Raw genomic sequence first — 20,143 nt, forward strand, 5'->3', positions numbered from 1 at the left:
AAAAAAAAAAAAAAAAAAAAAAAAAAAAAAAAAAAAAAAAAAAAAAAAAAAAAAAAAAAAAAGTTACAAAATTTTACCGTCGATTTGGCCAATAGATCCCACGGTTAGATTTGCGTTCTTCTTCTTCTTCTTTGTTCTTCTCTGCAGTAACTTCTGGGTTTTCCTGCAAAATTTGTGTTATTAACAAATAATCCCTCAAAAGAAACAATTTTTACTTTTAACCCTCAAAATTTGACCAAAACCCTAATTTTTTTTGGTGGGTTTGATGAAACCCTAATGGAAGAATGGAGTGAGGAAGGTGAAATTAGGTATATGCATGGCTCCTCATACGCCATCTGCGGAGGCCCATCGGAGAGTCGGATGAGCTCTACAAATGGCATACAGGGAGCCAGGCATGTAATAAACACGAGCGTTCCTCAAATCAGAAAGATACGAGCTTTTTGCATGAGATTTTTTTCGAGAACGAAGCCCTCGAGGGATGAAACGATAATTCGAACATAACCCAATAGTTAAAATACCTCCAATTCTAATAAGAAATCGTATATTAAGATAATCGAACATAACCCAGTAGTTAAGATATCTCTAATTCTAGTAAGAGATCGTAAATTTGAACCTCTACCCAGTAATTGAGAACCGAGATTCTAAAAGAAACAACACGAGACTCGTAAAAGAGAGCCTCCATGGAAGAACATGATCCTAGAGAGAGAGATAGAGGGAGAGAGAGAGAGAGAGAGGGATATGTGAAAATTGAGAAGGGGTGAGGAGAGGAAGAAGGGAAGGTATATATTCACAAGGAAGAAGGGAAAGAGAGGGGGAAAACAAGAGAGCTAAACATAGGGAATTAAGGAAGCTTAATGAATGGTGGGGTTTTTGTGGTGGAAACAATGTAAAAATGGGAGCTTTGTGGGGTTCAAATTTCACCCCATATTTTGCCTCTAACAACACTCTCCCTACCCACACATTAGCTATCACCTACTTTAACCGTTTTAGATCGGGAAAACATCGTGATCATGCATAGATCATCGAGCTGGCGTAGACAACGGGCATTCCAGTTTGGGAAACAAAGAGGGAGTTATTTAGGGTTCGGGCCCTTAAGTCGTCACATACCCCTAAAACTAAAAGAAAAATTTGCTAAACACGGTTGTTCTTTTCCCTATTAATCACCAGATCGATTCATCGTCGAAATACGTGTTATAACTTCTACTTTCTTTTAAAAACGTTAAGTACATTGATTTAACTGTCCCGAGAAAATCTCGAGAAAGAGGGGGTTAAGTAAGTTGGTAAGATAAGAAAGGGTCGTTATGGGGTTTGAGGTCTCCTTTTCAAAATTTGCTTTTGTATTGTGAATCTCATTTTGTCTTGGAGTGTTTGGAAACACATATGATTCCTCATTTGCATTTATTTTATGCTTTCAAATCTCAATTAAACCATTAAAAAATGGGGGAAATATGGAAAATACCATAAAGTATCCATCCACCACCATCTTTTCTTTCAATCCACGTCACTTTTTTTTTTAATTAATTTTCTATAATTTTTATTTCAATCACATTCTTTATTGTTTTATTTTATAAAATTTTAAGGGACGACAGAGATTTCCACTTCTTTTCTTTCAAATTTTATAAATTTATAATTCGACGTTTAATTTATAGTCGTTCTTGATCGAATCATATAGATCTATAATTTAAAATTTTATGAGGAATAAGTCCACTTTCTAAACTATACGTCACATTTGTTAGGTTATGAAGCCATAAGTATAAAATTATCGTTAGAATTTTCTGTGGTTTGATGTTGCAAATCCACTATTAGTTAGTTCATAACACATTATATTATGTGATATCCCTGAAAAGAGGAACGAAACATATTTTATAAAAGTATGGAAACCTCTCCCTAACAACGGAGGCTGGCGATGATACATAATGGGTCAAAACGGACAATATTTTCTAGTTGTGGACTTGGGTTGTTAAAATGGTATCAAAGCTAGACACCGAACGGTATGCCAACGAAGACGATGGGCCCCCAATGGAGTAGATTATGAGATTCCACATTGGTTGGAGAGATGAATGAAACATTTGTAATAAAAGTGTTGAAATCTCTTCCTAAACGCGTTTTAAAATCGTGAGATTGATGATATAACAGGCCAAAGCGGAAAATATCTACTAGCTGTAAACATGTCATGTTGATGTTTCGTACGAGCTTTGCTATAGAAAAACAAAATTTAGTGATGTGGTCGGGAATTTGTAAAACCCTAAAACTACACTACAAAAAAACCAAACGAAACTCGAAATTCAAGCACAAAACTTATAATTCTAACAAGAAAATTTCAAGATTACCAATTCATTGGGTTTGAATTGGAGAGTTTGGATATATGAACAAATGGTGATTTTGGGTCAGAAAAAAACATGTTTTAATTTGTAATGAAATCAGTGTGTATTGTTTCAATGAAGAGTCAATGTCTGCAAAAGAATCTTTAGCTGTCAAAACAATGCTCTTCCAAAGGGGTTTTTAGGGCAGAAAATGGACAGTGTCAGATTCAAAATTTATAATTAAACTAAAATATTGAAAATTATTGGGAAGTAATATAATTTATTAAATATTTTAATAGTAGTCAAATAGGAATGTGTAGTATTATTAATTTATTATTCCGTTTTCCATTGATTTTAAAAATAATTTAATGAGTAATTTAATTTATTGGAATCTTACTCTAATTTCGTTGATGCATCCCTATGTGATTGTTAATAAAATTCATAATTTTATTTTATTCATTTAATTATACTTGATTTAATATTAATTTGGTCGATCATGTGACATTAATTATTGATAATATGATTTACTATAAATATTTTATTTTATTAATAGAATAGTTAAAAAAGAAAAAGGTGAAAATATGGTTATCTATAAAATGGTTTAATCACACTATATTTAATTTACATCAAATAAATATTTACGAATTATTTTGAAATGGTTAATTACAATAACTTAAAAGATTTAATATTATCAAAATAAAATTTAAATGATTTTAGAATCTCCATACCTATTGCATCCGTGATTCTCAAATGATCGTGGAATAGAACAAATGAGATAAAATTCAATACAATTAAAGATGATATTGTACCTGAATTTATTCAATACATTCTATTTTCTTACATTAATTTGATATTTCAGTATAAAATTCACCCACGTGATAAAAGATTTCACTGTTTTCACTGTGAACTATGAACTGTGAGTGAAAAAGTAATACATGAATGAATCGATAAATCGAAATTACATCGAAATTACATACGAATGATCATCCTCTCCCTGTAACACCCGAGTAAAAAAAGGAGTACATGAGTGAACCAATAAACTGAAATTACATATGAATGATAGAGATGAAGATAGAATGAATAATAACGAAAAGATAAGAATGCATGTGAGTGAAGACAAAACATACTGAAATGACTCGGAGATAATTTCTCTTACGAAACGAAAAAAGAGGTAACGTGACCATGGAATGCAAAGGGCCATCAGTGCCAAACCCGAATTTTGAATTTGAATCTTGAGCATGAGTCGTTACACTCACCCATTCACTCTTAAGAAGTGAAGACATAGGTAGCGTGACCAAATTTCGAATCTTGAGCATGAATCGTTACTCTCGTCCATACATGTTCAAACTTTATACATAAGCTACCTCCAACATCCTATCTTTTAGTAATCTAATCTAATCCAAGCAACGAATAGGTAATTTCACACCGCTTTTTCTTCTCGCACGAATGCTATTTGAATGTTCATAAGTTAAATACGATAAATATGTTAGTGTAACCCAGGGAGTAGAGAAAGAGGCATATGGGCAGTTTGGAATGAAAGGAAAGATTTGAGAAAAATAGAGAGAGAGAGAGAGAGAATAATAATGGAAATTGAAAAGGCTGGCAAGCAAAGCATGCAGTAGTAAAAAGTAGAGAGGGAGAGGGAGAAATTGTGGCATTGCCTTTCCATGAATGTAGAAAATGGCAAACCATCAAAAGGAAAGCAAACTAAACTCATATGTTCAAAATGGCTAACCAAATTCAAAGCCTCTCTGTATAGTTTAGAGCTTTGGATGTGGGAATCCTGCCCTGTCAGACATCTCTTTTGCACACATACATATATGTACCCTCTCTCCCTCCCTCAATATTTTAGTCATGTTCTAATTTTTATATTATTTTTGTCCTTAATCTAGAATATTTTAGAAATTAAAAAAATAAAAAAGTAGGACCAAAGTATAATAATGTAAAAAATAATAGTGGGATCATAATGATATTTTAACCTAATCGTAATAATAATAATAATACAAATTTGTTGCTCCTCGAAGCCCTCGCAGAAAAACAAGCCCATTCATGCACCCACCCTGCTGCCAATATCTTTCATCATGCCAAGTTTATATATAGTTTGTTTGCCTCAGCCTCAGACCATCATGTGCCTTTACACTCTCTCTCCAGCCCCACAATACCCAACACCCAACACCTACCACACATCCACCCCCTCACTTGTACTTATCTATATCCCTTCTTCTTTTACTTTTATTGTAATACTGTTTTTTTTTGCCCAGCTTCTGAGTTTTTCCCATCAACTATCAGCTGATTAACTAATTTTAATGGTGACAATATGTTATTAAGAACTACTTTAATCTCTAAAAATTAACCCATAGAATATTAACACAAATAATCAAAATGTAAGCTTAGTAAAAATTCAAAAATGAAAGTGTAAAATGAAAAAGAAACCAAACTCAAATTCCAAAGATAAAAGTATAACATTTTGTACATTTATATAGATCAAATTGAAACTAGACTCTAGAAAAAATGTAGTGCTTTAAAAAATATATAAACTAATTGAAAATTATACTCTAAACTCAAAATCGAGCACTAAAAATGTTATGAAAATGTTAAATGTTAAACTCTAGATCCATTATTATTTTTCTTTGAGAATATAATGTTCTAATCAATTTTTTTTTTTACAAAAATAAGGTGGAAGGATAAGAATTGGAATATATATGTTTTTTTTTTTTAATTAACCTCCAAAGTGACTGTTTCGCTTGATTTTTCTATATTTTATGGTAACAGAATCTCCTGGACTCCACACGACCCAAAATTCTCCCGGGCCATATGATTCAATCGGGCCCAATGCTTATAAAAATATATATAAAAATGAAATTTTCAAATGATGCTAAAGTAATTCAATTATTTATAAGATTTATGTGGATCTTCAATAATGTTGGATTCTTTTTAAAGTTTTCATCACTCCTCATAACTGCATTTAAAAAAAAAAGGAAAAATAGTATGGCGGAAAAATAGTATGGCCTTCCACTCAAGAGATGTGTTCATCTTAGTCTTATCTTAGTGTACTAAAAGACAATTGTTGAGGATTATTGGGTGTGAGTCTTATATTGTGGAAAATCATGAGTTTATAAGTAAGGAATACTATCCATTGGTATGACGTATTTTGGGGATGTCCAAAGCAAAATCACGAAAACTTATGCTCAAAGTGAATAATATCATATGTGGAGAGTCGTGATTCCTAACCTATACTAATGGCAAAGAATATACATGGAGTTATATAATTTGTGTACCATGTAATTAAAATATAAAAGCTGCAACATTTTATAAAGAACGAAGAAGGAAACTAATACGAAAAAGAAAAGCATTAATACAACAAAATTAGTAATCTAACATTGAAAATAAATAAGAAAATGATGATAGTGAGGAGTAGGATGCAGAAAAATATAGTGAAATTTTGCAATATGGAAAAATAATAATATAATTTAAAAGTAAATAAATAAAATTGAAAAGGGAGATAGGTTCGAAAAATAAACGAAAAGGAAAATAAAATTTTGAAATATTGTTGTGAGCTTAGTTTCAACTTTCAACTTGATCTCTAAAGAATTCAATCAATCGTGCCGGAACCGTTTCAAGTTTGAATTTAGTTTATTTGCTAGTCAACAATTTTGTATTTAATACATCATTTACATTAATATTTTTGTTCTGATCATCATCAAAATCAACTAAAACCTACTCAGGCTTGTTCTTTTCCGATTCTTAATTTAAGAAGACAAAAACAAATGATTTTAAAAGCCAAACCTCATCAATCTTTGAAGAAGATCAAATTCAAAATTATGCATCTCGCGCCGCTTCATTCCAATAGCCACCGCGTCGACAGAAGTAACAAACAAATTTCTTCAGCGCAATCCTCCACAGCATTTCCGGATCAAAATTAGAGATTACATTAGCACAATAAATGATGAAGAGAAGATAACAGAAATCAAGTAAGAGATTCACCGAATTACGACGAAGTGAGGAAGATCGCGAACCTACCTCCATCCTATAAACTCCAAAAACTACCTCTCCATCTACATTGCATCAAACTAGAAGACCGCGAAGCAATCGCCACCAAGAATTTCGAGATCGTTCACGAAATCAAACGCAAATCTCCATTTGAATGTAAGATTCCGTCAAACTCTGAAGCGCTCTTCCTGCTTGTAAATTAGTTTTGATTCTCAATATTTTCCGGAGCGCGATTCGCTTCGAACTCCAATTTCATATACCTAGAATTCACGATACCTCGCCTTCATTTCCGGTAGCGATTGAGAAAGAGAGAGAGATATGAGCGTAGTTCGAAATCAATGGCTAACAGAGTGGAATCAAAATGGAGATGAGAAAGAGAACTCGATTAGGATTCGTAACTCGTAAGAGCAATGGAAAGCATCATAGTGGTTCGCGCCAAATTGGAAGGGTATTAAAAGGAAAGCAAAATCTCCAAAATTAGTATTCGAGTCTTTTATTTATTATTAATTGATTTATTTTCATAAATTCACCGGCAATTTTAAGGATTCCATTTAAAAAAGAATTTTTTTTATCTCTTATAATAAATATTTGTGGCTGGGAATTTGCCACGTGGCAGACATATGTCTTTTTAATTACTTTTAATACATTTTTTATCCACGTATATAAAGCATTAATACGTTTTTTTTTTTTTAAGTCGTGTCAAATTATTCCTTCATGCTTTTCTTAGACCATAGAATAAAATATTACATTTAAAAATATAAAAATACAATAATATTATTTAAAATTATAAAATAACTCACATAAATATACCATAACATTGATAGGGCTCTCGTTCCAGGCTTTAGGGTTTCATAATTTATTGACTTTCCAGTTAAAAAAAAAAAGAAAAGAAAAAAGAAAAGAAAAAACATATTAGGGAAGGAAAAAAAAGAAGGGATTGGATCAAACGATAACCTCATACAATGATTTTGGAGTCGGTAGAGTATCTCTTCAACCGAAGAATGTCCGTATCAAATTCAGTTGGTCAATCAGAGAGCACGTCCCGCCCTTTTCCATACCACAATAAGTACCGCCATTTCTATTCCCTCGATTCTTGTGCCGCTCTTCCACTCCCGGGTCCACGCTCGAGGTTTGATTATCTAATGCAGTCGTTTCAGATTCACTTTCCTTTGTTTGGTTCGTTTTTGTTCGAATCTGATACGGAATCTGTAGAGTTTGCATCTCTGTTTCTTTCTACCCTGTCTTTCTGCTTATTTTGATGCTTGTTTTAGTCGTAAATGGTGCTGTTCATGTCGAGGATTGTGAAGGCTTTTGAATTTGGTCTCTGCAACGTGTGAAATCGAATTTAGGAGATTCGATTGAACGTTCTGAACTGAATGTTGCTAATAACTGTATTGGTTTAGAGCAGGAAATTCCAAATGAACTAGAAGAATCGGGTTTTGTGTACAGATCTTGTCTGATTTTGATTGAAATCTCCAACTGTTTGATTAACTTCTAGATCGAGTGACTTGAGTAGTTGTTGTGACCATTCAAATGGAACCTGATTGATCATTTATTATTATTATTGTTATTTTAATGTTTTGGCTGTGTATCTTTTTTTATGCAGAGTTGGAAGGGAGGTGGAAACCATAGATGGAATTATGACTATCCATTAACACGTTCATAAGAGAGAAAAAAAAAACGACAAGAACAAAAATGATTACGGGTTTACGTTCATTGTCATCCGAGCTCAAATTTCGGGATGGCGGTATGGTGTGTACAAGCTTGAGTTCACTCACATCAAATGATTTTGTAAGAATTTATTATCTCGAACAAAAAAGGCATTGTAAAGCATTAAGGAAAAATGCTGGAATGTTGTCTTTATCTTGTCCCACAACTTCTAAGCTCATGGAAGGATCGTTCATGAGGAAGAAACAGCTACATAAGCCTCCTTTGAAGCTCGAGTTTGTGAGAACGTTGTTGATCGACAACTATGATAGTTACACATACAATATTTACCAAGATTTGTCTGTCATCAATGGATGTAGGTCTTCTCTATCTCCGTTTCTGCTTATGTTTATATTTTGCATATCATCCGAGATCACTCATGATCGTTGTTTGCGGTTCATGCATATCCATTATGCTTTAGAGTCTCTTCTTTATAAAGTTTTTGCTTTTCACTTTTCTTTATTAGAGTGAGCTATTTCTTCATTTTCCTTGATTTCGTGTTTCTATACTTGTTCATGTTTGTTAGTATATACTTCTCAGCCTGTTTTGACTTAAGGTGGTCTTCCAAGTTATGTTCAATTTTAAAATAGAAGATCAAGATATCAATAAATCCCCAGGTCATGAACCATTTGAAAAATTAACACGAAGTTTCTCCAAGCATGAGCAACACTCATAGCTCTCTGGCTGTCCAGGTTTTGGCAGATCATCTCTACGCCTAATGAAGAACTGTGGAGTTTCACAGTTAAGAGCTTTTATTTTTGTTATTATCTTTTTGACACTCTTATGAACAATAATTTACTTTGGACTAGGCTTATAACTTAATAGTTTAGTCCACAAAACATGGCAACTTAGACGAATCTTTTCTTGAAAATGATTAAATGAGTTTTTATAGTTTAATATTTTAATTCATCTGACACAATTTCCATTTCAGCACGTACATTGTTCATAGATTTGTCTGTTCTTGTATGAACGAGGGTGTATAGTTAATTGATGTTAATGATAGAGTATGAAACTGCTCTTGCGCCTCTCTTATACTTCTTTGGTTTTGTGCTAGTGCCTCCTGTGGTCATACGAAATGATGAATGGACATGGGAAGATTTATGTTATTACTTGTATGAAGAGAAGGCATTTGATAATATTGTTATATCACCTGGGCCTGGTTCTCCAACATGTGCCAATGATATAGGTGAGAGATTACAGATAATGATATAAATGTGGCATTTTTACCCTTCTGTAGTCTATTTCCATCAAAGGATAATTCTGAAATGTTGACTGGAATAATATGGCCATCACTCTGTTACTGATATTGTTATCTATCATGGTATTTGCATTAACATTACAGTCTTGGTCAATTACTTTTTTTGTTCTGAGCTTTAACTTATTTCTTGAAAAAAAACAAAAACAAAATGTAGTTATTTAATCTTTCAGGAATATGCCTACGTCTACTCCATGAGTGCGAGGATATCCCCATTTTAGGTGTTTGCCTCGGGCACCAGGTATTTCCTTTCCTTCTCAGGGGCAGTTTGCACTTCTTTTTTAAATGACGTTCTTTATACATATGATGGCTTTTCATTTTACAGGCTTTAGGTTATGTGCATGGTGCTAAAGTTGTTCACGCAAATGAGCCAGTCCATGGACGCCTAAGGTAAGCTTGGTGCTGTAGAGAAAGTTTCTTGGGTATTTTCTGTTCACTTGGTGAACAAGTTCATCCATTTGGAGTGTGAATTACAAAATAAAATATTATGATTGGAGCCTGCAGGTTTCTTGTTAATGATACGAATTGCTTTTGATTTTTAAATAATTGTTATCGGCTCTTTTAACTTTGGTCAATATGATGTGTTCATCCATGCACTTATTTCCCCCTCTAACTTTGCACAGTGAAATTGAGCACAATGGTTGTAGTCTTTTCAATGGCATACCATCTGGGAGAAATTCAGGGTTCAAGGTCCATTTTATTTTCATGCTGTTATTTTTGTTGCTTCTTTTTATTTTTACAAAGTAATATGATGTATATTATCTTCTTGTTCATTATCCCGGCTCTTCATATGCTCCAAATAAATATTAGTCAGAATTTTCATCATTCTTCTATAGTAACCTGTACTTACTGACATTGACTACCATGGAAAGAATACGTTGTTTTGGACTAAAGGACTAAAATAATATCACAGTAATATGTGTGGCTGACTTATTGCAGGTTGTAAGATATCATTCACTTGTAATAGATCCCGAATCGCTTCCCAAGGAACTAATTCCTATATCATGGACGTGTTCCACAGATACCCAATCATTTCTTGAAATTAGCAATGCTTCCTCAATTTCAGATGCTCATGACATAGTTTCTAGTGATTCTATGTCACAAGTACAAAAATCTCTACGTGTTTGGCCTCTCAACAGCCATCAAAATATGCAAAATGGAAAAGTTCTCATGGCAGTTATGCACTCCGTCAGGCCTCATTATGGTGTACAGGTGATGTATGGTTATTTTGTTTGTGATTAACAAGCTTTGAGTTATCATGCTTACATTACTTCCGTTTCTACATGACCTCCAGTTTCATCCAGAGAGCATTGGAACCAGTTATGGCAGAGAGATATTTAAGAATTTTAGAGAAATCACCGAGGATCATTGGCTTAACTATGGACCATTAGTCACCTGCAAAGAAAATGTAGATTATTCTGGTAAAAGTTCTGTGGATTCGAACTATTTTCTTGTGCAGACTTCCTTCACCCTACACTTGACACTTCCTCGTTGAACTGGATGACTTCGAGAATGAATGCTTTTAGTCTAGTGCAAATATTTCATTTCTGTCATTATTTTATACTGAGCCATCAAGTGTTTTTTAAGCTTGCATGTTGGGGTATTAACTTAACAAATATGTTTGCGGTTTCCCAGGAAATCAAATAAGGCTAAGGAAACCTGTCTCTCAATTAAATCATGGAACTTTTCCCAGTAGAAGTATTGGACATAATGGAGTTGGTAAAAAAGGTGTTGGCCTGTTTGATCTTGTGAATCTTTCATATCCCAGCAATGGAGTCAAATTTCTGAAGTTGGCTTGGAAGAAATACGATCATTTAGCTTCTGAAGTTGGTGGAGCTAGAAATATATTTTATCAATTGTTTGGACATCATAAAGCTGAAAACACGTTTTGGCTGGACAGTTCCTCGATTGAAAAGGTCTGGTCATCTCTTGAGTAACTTACTCATGTTTAGCATTATAGATTTATATATGACCCATGCATTCTCGATTCGCAATGGTAGGGTTCAAAGATTCTTTTGAATAATTTCTCAAAAGTGCCAATCCTTCATTAGACTGCAGCAGGGTGTAATATGATCGATCTCTTGTGCAATATGAGGGTGAAGTTCATATCTGCAAGTTCTACACATATTTATTGGCTATTAAACAAAACGAATAATACAGATTATTTTTTGTGTGAGGAAAACTAATCGTCACTTGGAGCACTAATTATGAATATGAGGCACATATATATGTTAGGGAATCTAGCATTACAGTCTGTTTTTAAAGATAAATCTCGGAATAAGAGTAACAGTAGATGCGTTGTAAGTTATAACTTTGTATTTATAAGTCCATCTTTCTTTTAGTTATTTTAACACCGGTGACGTCTTTTCTTTTTTAATACAATGTCTTTGTAACCTATAAATAAGCCATGCTTGGCTCATCAATGGAGGATCAAATTCTCATCTATTTAAGACTTTACATCTGAAAAAGAACTCAGTACTATTGTAAGACTTCAGCAAGCTCTCTCTATATTTAATCATTTATGCTTTCTACAGGTACACGTCCATTTAAAGATCATGCACCAAGATTGGTCCAACTGCTCACATTATTATTATTATTATTATTATTTACTTTCGAATGAATAATTCATCAACGTCTGTTTTAATGCTGAATTTATATAGGGAAGAGCGCGATTTTCATTTATGGGAGGAAAAGGTGGATCACTGTGGAAGCAAATGGTTTTCCAGTTATCAGATGAAAGGTTGGAGTTACAATCCTGCCCACTATTTCCTCTGGTTTTTAGATTATGTTAGGATTTATTCGTTTGTTTATGTGATCCTTTAGTTTCTTGGTTATACCTAGTTAAACGTGCAATGCTCCAGAAGGGAACACGATATAACTTATCTATCTTTAATTGCTGGTTACGAAGTTAATTACATTCTTTTTCAGTGGTCATCCTTTTGAAGGAGGAGGCTACCTGTCAATTGAAGATGCTCGAGGATCAGCAACCAAAACATTTTTGAATGATGGTTTCTTTAACTATCTAAACAAGGTACTTGAATATTTCTTGAATCGTACGATATTGAAGGATTTTGGTTTTGTTGTCTACAACCTGCACAAGAATTTGTAATCTGAAACTCAATGCTACTACTATTCAACATAAGCTGTTACTGGATATCAGTCAGCAGTCAAAGATCTAGGTTGGGGTCTAGAAATTAATCTTCTTGTTGCTCTTTTGGGATTCCAATTCTGCTCTTTTTTTAAGGACCTTCGAGTAACCATTGGTCTCAATTTGTTTGTGAGGACAAGATGCAACTTGTTCAATTACCTTCTTGTAAATGAACGTTTGTCATCATGATTATAACTTGGAAGTATTGTGCATCTTTTGTTGAATCTTTCTATCCATTTTAATAGTGATATGAGCACATTAATCAATGTAATTGCTGAAACAAGTATTTTGATGCTTAATTTTTATAGGAGCTTTCATCTTTTCAATACAAAAGGGAAGACTATGACGAGCTTCCATTTGACTTTCATGGTGGATATGTTGGCTACTTCGGGTAAGTGATTACTATCAGTATAATATATTACATCGTTTTGCTCTCACTCGCCATGATGCAACTATGGAAGTTTCAGCTTCTTTACAGCTCAGTAAAGCTGTACTGCGAGGCTGTCTTTCTGGTCCTTTCACTATTTTGAGGGAGGTTTACTTTCATGGTTTAATTATTTGATTATATTCTGATGGGATAAATTGTCAAAGAGGATCTGATTTTTTTTTTTTTTAAGTATAATGTAACACTAAATGTACCATAACCCATCAACTTAATCTTTTGGGTTTAATAGGGATTCAACATGGTATCAAAATAGAAAATTCTATATTGGACCCTTATAATTTCATTTCTTCTCCAATTAATCTATATTTATAAGAAACGCTGGTTTCATTGAGAAACATAAAAGAAAATAAAATAACAAAAGGGCATACAAGAAAACAACAAGGGAGCCACAAACTAGCTATATAGGAAGGTGCTTCAATCCAAAACATTAAGGCTTAGCGAAACTTAAGCTTAAAAAGAGGCATTAAACCTCACTAAAGACCAAATCCTCACTAGATCTCTTCACCCCTTTTTCGATCCAAATGCTTCAAAGGACTGCAAAACAAGTAGCTCTCCACCAAAGTTGCCCTTAATCACATAAGGACAAGAACAAAAGAACTAGACCTCATGAATGAAGGAAGCACTATCTCCACTATGAGGAGAGAACCCTCAAATTGCTTTAAAGAGTGATCCCACAATGAAGAAGATAAACTGGCATCTCCAAAGAATATGATCAAGATCTTTGGTTGTGTGCCTCCCGATGATGCCACCAATATGGTCCCACCAAAAAAGACGAATGCCTCTAAATACGGTCAGTCATGTTAACCTTCCCGGGTAAAACATGCCCCACAAAAAATATAGCATTCCTTGAGAAGTTTTACCTTTCTAAGTGAGAAATGATGAGGGGGCCTTAAGGAGAAGAGGCATCACTCAAAAGAAGGAAAAAAGATATACAATAATAACCCTTCGAGCACAAGGAGTCCAAAACTGAAAATCTCTCCTTGAGATAATCGAGAAATCCCCCAATAACGATGGAAGGGACATAATGTCGAAGGTTGAACAAAACCTAAAGAAGGCAAAAAGGACAAACTTCCTAAAGAGGACGAACTTCCTAGAGACAAGATAGAGGCCAATAGAGGGCAAATGATACAAACGTGGGAAAAGAGAATACTAGGGGCTAGCACCTGGCGAATGATCCCCGCCATAACAAAAATTTTCCCATTCCCAACAGAATTTTCCACAGACTAGTAAAAGAAAGAAAAACCAACCCTAATCACTATTCCTCCGGTAAGGGCATGTTTGGGAGTTTTTGAAATAGTTAAAATTAATTTTCTCTTTTGAAATCACTTGGAAACAAGTTTTTAATAATTTAAAATCAATTTTGATGGTAGGAAAATCACGTTTAGAAAGTGTAAAATATTTTGAATACTAAGGAATGTTTCAAAGTGATTCTAAACGTGACAAAAGTGATTTTAACCATTTTAAAACGCTCCCAATCATGTCCTAATAACTTTATGTCGTAGGGCATTAGGCTTCAATGGGAAGCACCATTACCATTTAGCCAATGGGGGCTTCATTACCAAATCTAAGATTACTCATTACCCATCGCTAAACCTCTTTGTTCCACTAATTTAGACACAATCACCTAATTCACGAAATGAGACCCCTCATGCCGTTCCACACAAAATCTCACAAGGACTCTAAAAATGGAAGGAAGTTGATCTGAATCCCGCTCAGAACAGATGGGATAGTAGGAGTGCACAACAGAAGGCCAAAACGGACCCGATCGACCAAACTGGCATTGGTCGGTCATTTTGTGAAGAATTTGGTCAGTGCGGTTTTGCTATATGCAAAACCAACTAGTGTGTTCGTCCGGAGTGGTCAGAGAGGAAGTTTCTGACCAAACGACTGATATTCATCCTTCGGTATTTTAAAAAACAATGCTGTTGAGGGTTGCGCTACAGTTTGTAGACTGCACACTGCACATTGTGGTGTGCACTCTTTTTTTTTTTCAGGAAAACTAGTCAGTAAATATTTTGTTCTCTCTTTTCTCTTTCTCACAGTGCTTCAATCTTTAACCCTTCTCTCTTCTCCCTTCCTCTTTATATCTTTTTCTCCCTAAACGTTCCTTTCTATCTCTCCTTTTTCCCATATCTTTTTTGCTATCTCTTTCTTTGTCGTCAAGGCTTGGCCATCTAGCGTCATGCAACAACATATCATCTAATTCTATCAACATCCTAAAGCCACCAAAACCGCGACCAACCGGTCGTGTATTCAGCCAATTGTTTTCATGAAGCATCCCAAAATCATCAACCAAAATCGATAAAACTGACCTTGACAGCTCGACAAATAGTCCTACTGGATAAAGAGTCAGCCTACCTCCCTTAGAGAAGAAGGATTTCTTTCAAAGAGACATTGCTATATCTTTTCCGCACTAGGATTCCCATCAGACTTCCGGGGTTATGCCCTGAAGGGAAACCAAGATAGAAAGATGAAAACTACCCATTTTATACCCCAACAGCTAAACCCAACGAGACAGTTTGAATAACCAAGCATTTTCCTCCATTATTTTTTAGACCCCAACATAGCCTCAAAGAAGAATAAGAATCGATTAAGATTAACAAAAGATCTCTTCCTTACTAAAAATAGAAAAAAATCGTGTAATCAGCATAATAGATGTGAGAGAGGTATTTACTATCGCTCCCTATTTGAAAGCCCTCTATTACACCTTCTTGATTTGCCGGTGAGGAAGGAACAATTGACAAATTTTGTGCATGTCCAGATCCAAGCTCTCTATTTGTCACCAAACCCTTTCTTCCTGAGCTCTTTATCTAGGAAGTCCCAGTCTACATGATCATACGCTTTCTAGATCTTGAAAATATCTTCTACCTACTTACAATTCCTAAGTCCTCAATAGCTTCATTGGCAATGTGGACTTGATCCAAAATCTATCTTCTTTCAACGAGAGCCCCTTGAGAATCAGAAATTGTAGTAAGTAGTGCTTTCTTTAACCGATCAGCAAGGATCTTAGTCAATGATCCCTCAATCAAAAAACTCCCTGAAGAACAAACTAGATCTCCTTAATTTTTTAGATGAGTCTTGTCTCAATCGCATCAACATATTAGATGGAAAGAAAAATCTTCTTCCTTTTTAAAGAAATGTGGCACTGAACTCTACGAGATTAACTCTTGATGATGGGGTTTTGGTTTTTGATGTTGTTTCTTTTCTCCTTGAAGTGCATTTGTCTTTGGCTCGGCTGAAGTGGTTATCTTTTGTTTTGCTTAGCTCCTCGGTTTTCAGTTTTTGGGCGCAGCTGCTGCTTTTTTGGCTCTCTCGCCCTGAGTTGTGGATTGTTTGGGCTTTTGGGTATTGCTCTCGTCTTTGGCTTCGTGGCTTTTGTGCTACTCCCTTCGCGTGTTGATGCTTTCTTCCTTTTCTGGTGTTTGTGTCACTCTCTTTTGAGTGTTGCAGCATCTAGAACGACAAACTTAACTCAAAATTGAAAGCCATGGCCGATACCCTAGATGAAAAAAATCCACACAAAAAAAATAAAATAAACAGCTCATTGCCCCCTTCTCGAACCCCGAGCTTTGGAGCACAGACATATTTGAAGCTTTAAACGTAATTTTCCTCTGGTGTACCTCCCTGTCCTGTCCTTTTCATTCTCTTTTAGACATAAAATGCTTGCCAACTCGCTGCATTTCCTTGCTGTGTGCAGCTCCAGTATCCCTATCTAAACCGAGTCCTTTCTTTATCTACTGGCGAAGGGCTCTCCCGTTGGTCAAAGAAATTGATCTCTGACACCCTCCGAAAACTGCCATAAACCCTGACTGAGCAACTACGGAATGTAATGACAATATCTCTGTGGAACTATTTTTTAGAAGTTATTTTCATTTAGTATTCTTTACAGATGACCCAGATTAGAAAAATTGAAGTTTCTTTCTGAAACAAATCTGGGCCTCTGAATAGTGATTTCAATTCGACTATAATTTGAACATTTTCAAACCACCTGACTATCGTTTTAAAACTACACAGACTGTCTTACAAGCAAGCTATAAGAGTTAAGAGTATGTTATAGGTGCTAGGTAACTTTATATATGGGTTTACGCATTTTGATGTGCTTTCAGATGTCCCTCTCGTAGCTTGTCATTCTAGATGCTGGAGTATATATGAACAATTGATATTGGAATGGTTACAAAACGAAAGATCTTTCACAATATTGGCAATGCTAATAAATAGATGACACTTTTCTAACATAACCCTCTATATTCTGTAGATATGAACTCAAAGTAGAATGTGGTGCACCCTACAACCAACACAAGTCCAGAACTCCAGATGCGTGTTTTTTCTTCGCTGACAATCTTTTGGTCATTGATCACTCTTCGGATGATGTTTACTTGTTATCCATACATGAAGAATGTAATACTTCTACATCTTGGTTGGACGATGCTGAGCTCAAACTTATGGAATTGAGAACTTCTGTTCCAGAGAAGTTAATTGAAGAAAGTTCACTCAATGTGTCATTTACTCAGTGTAAGGTCGAGTTTGTTGCCGAGAAATCGATGGAGGAATACATGAGCGATGTCGAGAAGTGTAAGCAATACATCAAAGACGGCGAGAGCTACGAGCTGTGCCTCACAACCCAAATTAGGAAAAAAATTGAGGAAATTGATGCCCTGAGACTTTACCTCAGGCTCAGAGAAAGAAATCCGGCACCTTATGCTGCTTGGCTAAATTTTTCAAAAGAAGATATATGTATCTGCTGTTCATCACCAGAACGGTTCCTACAGTTGAATAGGGATGGTGTGCTGGAAGCGAAACCCATTAAAGGTACTACCAAGCGAGGAGTGACAACAGAGGAAGATGAACTGCTCAAAATGCAGTTGCAGTATAGGTATGTTCTTCAAATTTAGTGCTGAAAAACATGCTAGTAATTGAAGTACAATAGATGCTTTCTTTGACAAGATATTATCATTGGTAACCTCATTTTTGCTCACTATTAGATTGATTTCTTTTGATATAGTGAAAAGAACCAAGCGGAAAACTTAATGATCGTTGATCTTCTAAGGAACGACCTCGGTCGTGTGTGTGAACCGGGTTCTGTTCATGTTCCACTTCTCATGGACATAGAATCATATGCAACTGTGCATACTATGGTGAGCACAGTTGGAGGCAAGAAACAGCCAAATGTAAGCGCCATTGACTGTATAAAAGCAGCATTTCCTGGTGGTTCAATGACAGGAGCACCAAAGTTGAGGTCCATGGAAATCCTAGACTCCCTCGAGAATTGTCCTCGAGGTATTTATTCGGGTTGCATTGGATATATCTCGTACAATCAGACATTTGATCTTAACATCGTGATAAGAACAGTTGTTTTACATCAAGGAGAAGCGTCCATTGGAGCTGGAGGAGCTATTATTGCCCTCTCAGATCCTAGTGATGAATATGAAGAAATGGTGTTGAAAACACATGCTCCCTCCAGGGTGGTTATGGAATTCTCTTAGAACTTTTACCTTGAACCTCATCAGATCTTAGCCTTCAAAAATCCCCATAGTTTCCTTTTCACTCTTTTATTTGTATCTTAAAATATATGTCATAAAGATGTCTTGTATTACAGAATAGCAGAACGCATTCAGTTATATAAAAGTTTGATTTTGTTTATTTTTGTTGCATTCCTAAATGAGTTTATTCAGTGTTTTGATCAAAAGTCGGTTCATTTGCATACAACTTTGATTAGGTTTGTTTGCTTGTTATTGTTTAAATGTATATACTTTTTTATCTCTCATATTTGATTTTCTATAAGGCTAGGTTTTACTTTGTCTTCCTCTTTGATTCTTCTTTGTTTTCCTCCATTTTTTATTTACTTTGGAGCTCATTTGAATCAATCATTTAAGATTTTGTTTTTTATTTTTTATTTTTTAAATTTAAATTTTATTCTTTTAATTTATTTTTTTTATAAAATTTTTGTAAAATGAAGAAAATTAGAGGTAGATGCAGTTTATATAAGAATGGTTAAAAGAAAAATAAAAATAAAAAAACTACCTATTTATCAAATGATCTTCGACAGAATTATTGTTTAGGAAGATCACTGACACATTTACCTTAGGTTTTAAAAAGCTCGAGGACAGGTCTACCATAGTTTTTGAAGAGCTCGAGTACTTTCTAAGTAAAACTAACATCATTCTCGTTCTTAACTAATATCAAAACGTAACTTGTCCCTATATAAAATTTTAGATCCACTATTGAGCAGGTAAGGGTCAAGTAAATTGCTTGGGGTTGAAGTTATGAGAATTACGGTGGTGTACGGCCTACTATTAATTATTTAAATTAGGACAACTAATTTTATATAGCTTTAATGTCTTTTTTCTATTACCCAAGTGAAAAATTGGTCTGTTAAATTAAATTAAAATTAAAATTAAAATTAAAATTAGTGTATTAATTTGTGAAAGAAATGATGTTTTGTTTGATGAGTAGGAGGGGGACAGGATATGAAGGTGATAAATTGGAGTCATAATTTGCAGAAGGGATAAGCTTCTTTAATCCTTACTCACACCCAATTATTTATAATTATTGACCAAACCAACATTATAATTATTTTATTTTATTTTTTAATCACTTATTTGCCCTCCAAAAGCAAAACGCCACTAAAATCACTTGCATTTGTATGATTGAGGTTTATGTCTCATTTATAAAGCTCAAAAAGAACAATGATTTTTCAATTGACAATAAGATTTGATTGTGCTAATTAACAAAACTTAGGGTATTGTTTTGGAAGCTTATTATATAATTCATTTCATAAAGTAATATATTTGATTTAACATCCAATTATTTGATAACTTGGTCCCTATCATCATTATTTTATTACGTAAAAGTATTAATCAACCGTCAATTTCTTTCTTTTCTTCATAAAAATGCAAGTGGATTGAATAAATATATACTATAATTTTGTTCCTTTCGTGAGTCTTGTCATGAATTTAAGACCGCTATTATATATTCTTATTTATTTAGGTATTGTTGTTACTATTTATTTTTATTAAATTATTAATATCAATATAGTAATTAAACTTAATTATCTTTAATTTGTACATATTTGTACATTTAAAATTACTATTTTATATTATATTAATTGTTTAATATGATTTTTATTATTAATTAAATTTTTCATAAACAAAGTAATAAAACTCACAATATTTAATTTTGAACATAATTATCATATTTGTCCGATAAAATCTTTAATTTAAAATTTACATGAATGAACCGAAATTATATTCGAATGAGAGGAATCTTGAGAATAGAATAGCTAAGAAAAACTTAAA

At 34.1% G+C, this 20,143-nt stretch overlaps 1 protein-coding gene and 1 long non-coding RNA gene across 10 annotated transcripts; one reads left to right on the forward strand and one right to left on the reverse strand.

Annotated features, from left to right (window-relative positions):
* Nucleotides 1–36: 36 nt before the first annotated feature.
* LOC111458634 lies at nt 37–783 on the reverse strand. Its single transcript, XR_002713154.1, has 2 exons — nt 620–783; nt 37–163 (listed from the first exon to the last, which is right to left on the reverse strand). It is a non-coding gene; the product is annotated as an uncharacterized LOC111458634 (long non-coding RNA).
* Nucleotides 784–6,355: 5,572 nt separating this feature from the next.
* LOC111458500 (aminodeoxychorismate synthase, chloroplastic-like) lies at nt 6,356–18,488 on the forward strand. 9 transcript variants are annotated; one of them, XM_023101214.1, is made up of 15 exons: nt 6,356–6,449; nt 7,900–8,316; nt 8,693–8,734; nt 9,055–9,186; nt 9,429–9,496; nt 9,581–9,645; nt 9,879–9,945; nt 10,195–10,467; nt 10,550–10,676; nt 10,891–11,171; nt 11,916–11,995; nt 12,184–12,286; nt 12,712–12,794; nt 17,104–17,721; nt 17,851–18,488. In XM_023101214.1, the coding sequence occupies exons 2-15, from the start codon at nt 7,989–7,991 to the stop codon at nt 18,329–18,331; spliced, it is 2,748 nt and encodes a 915-aa protein (XP_022956982.1). In that variant the 5' UTR covers nt 6,356–6,449; nt 7,900–7,988; the 3' UTR covers nt 18,332–18,488. The 9 variants fall into 9 exon arrangements, with proteins under 9 accessions (XP_022956982.1, XP_022956981.1, XP_022956985.1 ...); XM_023101213.1 differs by lacking the exon at nt 6,356–6,449 and adding an exon at nt 7,222–7,422; XM_023101216.1 differs by lacking the exon at nt 6,356–6,449 and adding an exon at nt 7,452–7,469.
* The last annotated feature ends 1,655 nt before the right edge of the window (nt 18,489–20,143 follow it).

This window comes from Cucurbita moschata, unplaced genomic scaffold (genome assembly GCF_002738365.1).
Source record: "Cucurbita moschata cultivar Rifu unplaced genomic scaffold, Cmos_1.0 Cmo_Scf00021, whole genome shotgun sequence".
Taxonomy (NCBI): domain Eukaryota; kingdom Viridiplantae; phylum Streptophyta; class Magnoliopsida; order Cucurbitales; family Cucurbitaceae; genus Cucurbita; species Cucurbita moschata.

Excerpts from the sequence above, each read along its gene's own strand:
- LOC111458500 (XM_023101214.1), top strand. The coding sequence starts at position 7,989 with ATGATTACGGGTTTACGTTCATTGTCATCCGAGCTCAAATTTCGGGAT. Across the intron at positions 11,996-12,183 it reads TTCCAGTTATCAGATGAAAG|TGGTCATCCTTTTGAAGGAG; the intron begins GTTGGAGTTACA and ends ATTCTTTTTCAG. Across the intron at positions 17,722-17,850 it reads AAAATGCAGTTGCAGTATAG|TGAAAAGAACCAAGCGGAAA; the intron begins GTATGTTCTTCA and ends CTTTTGATATAG.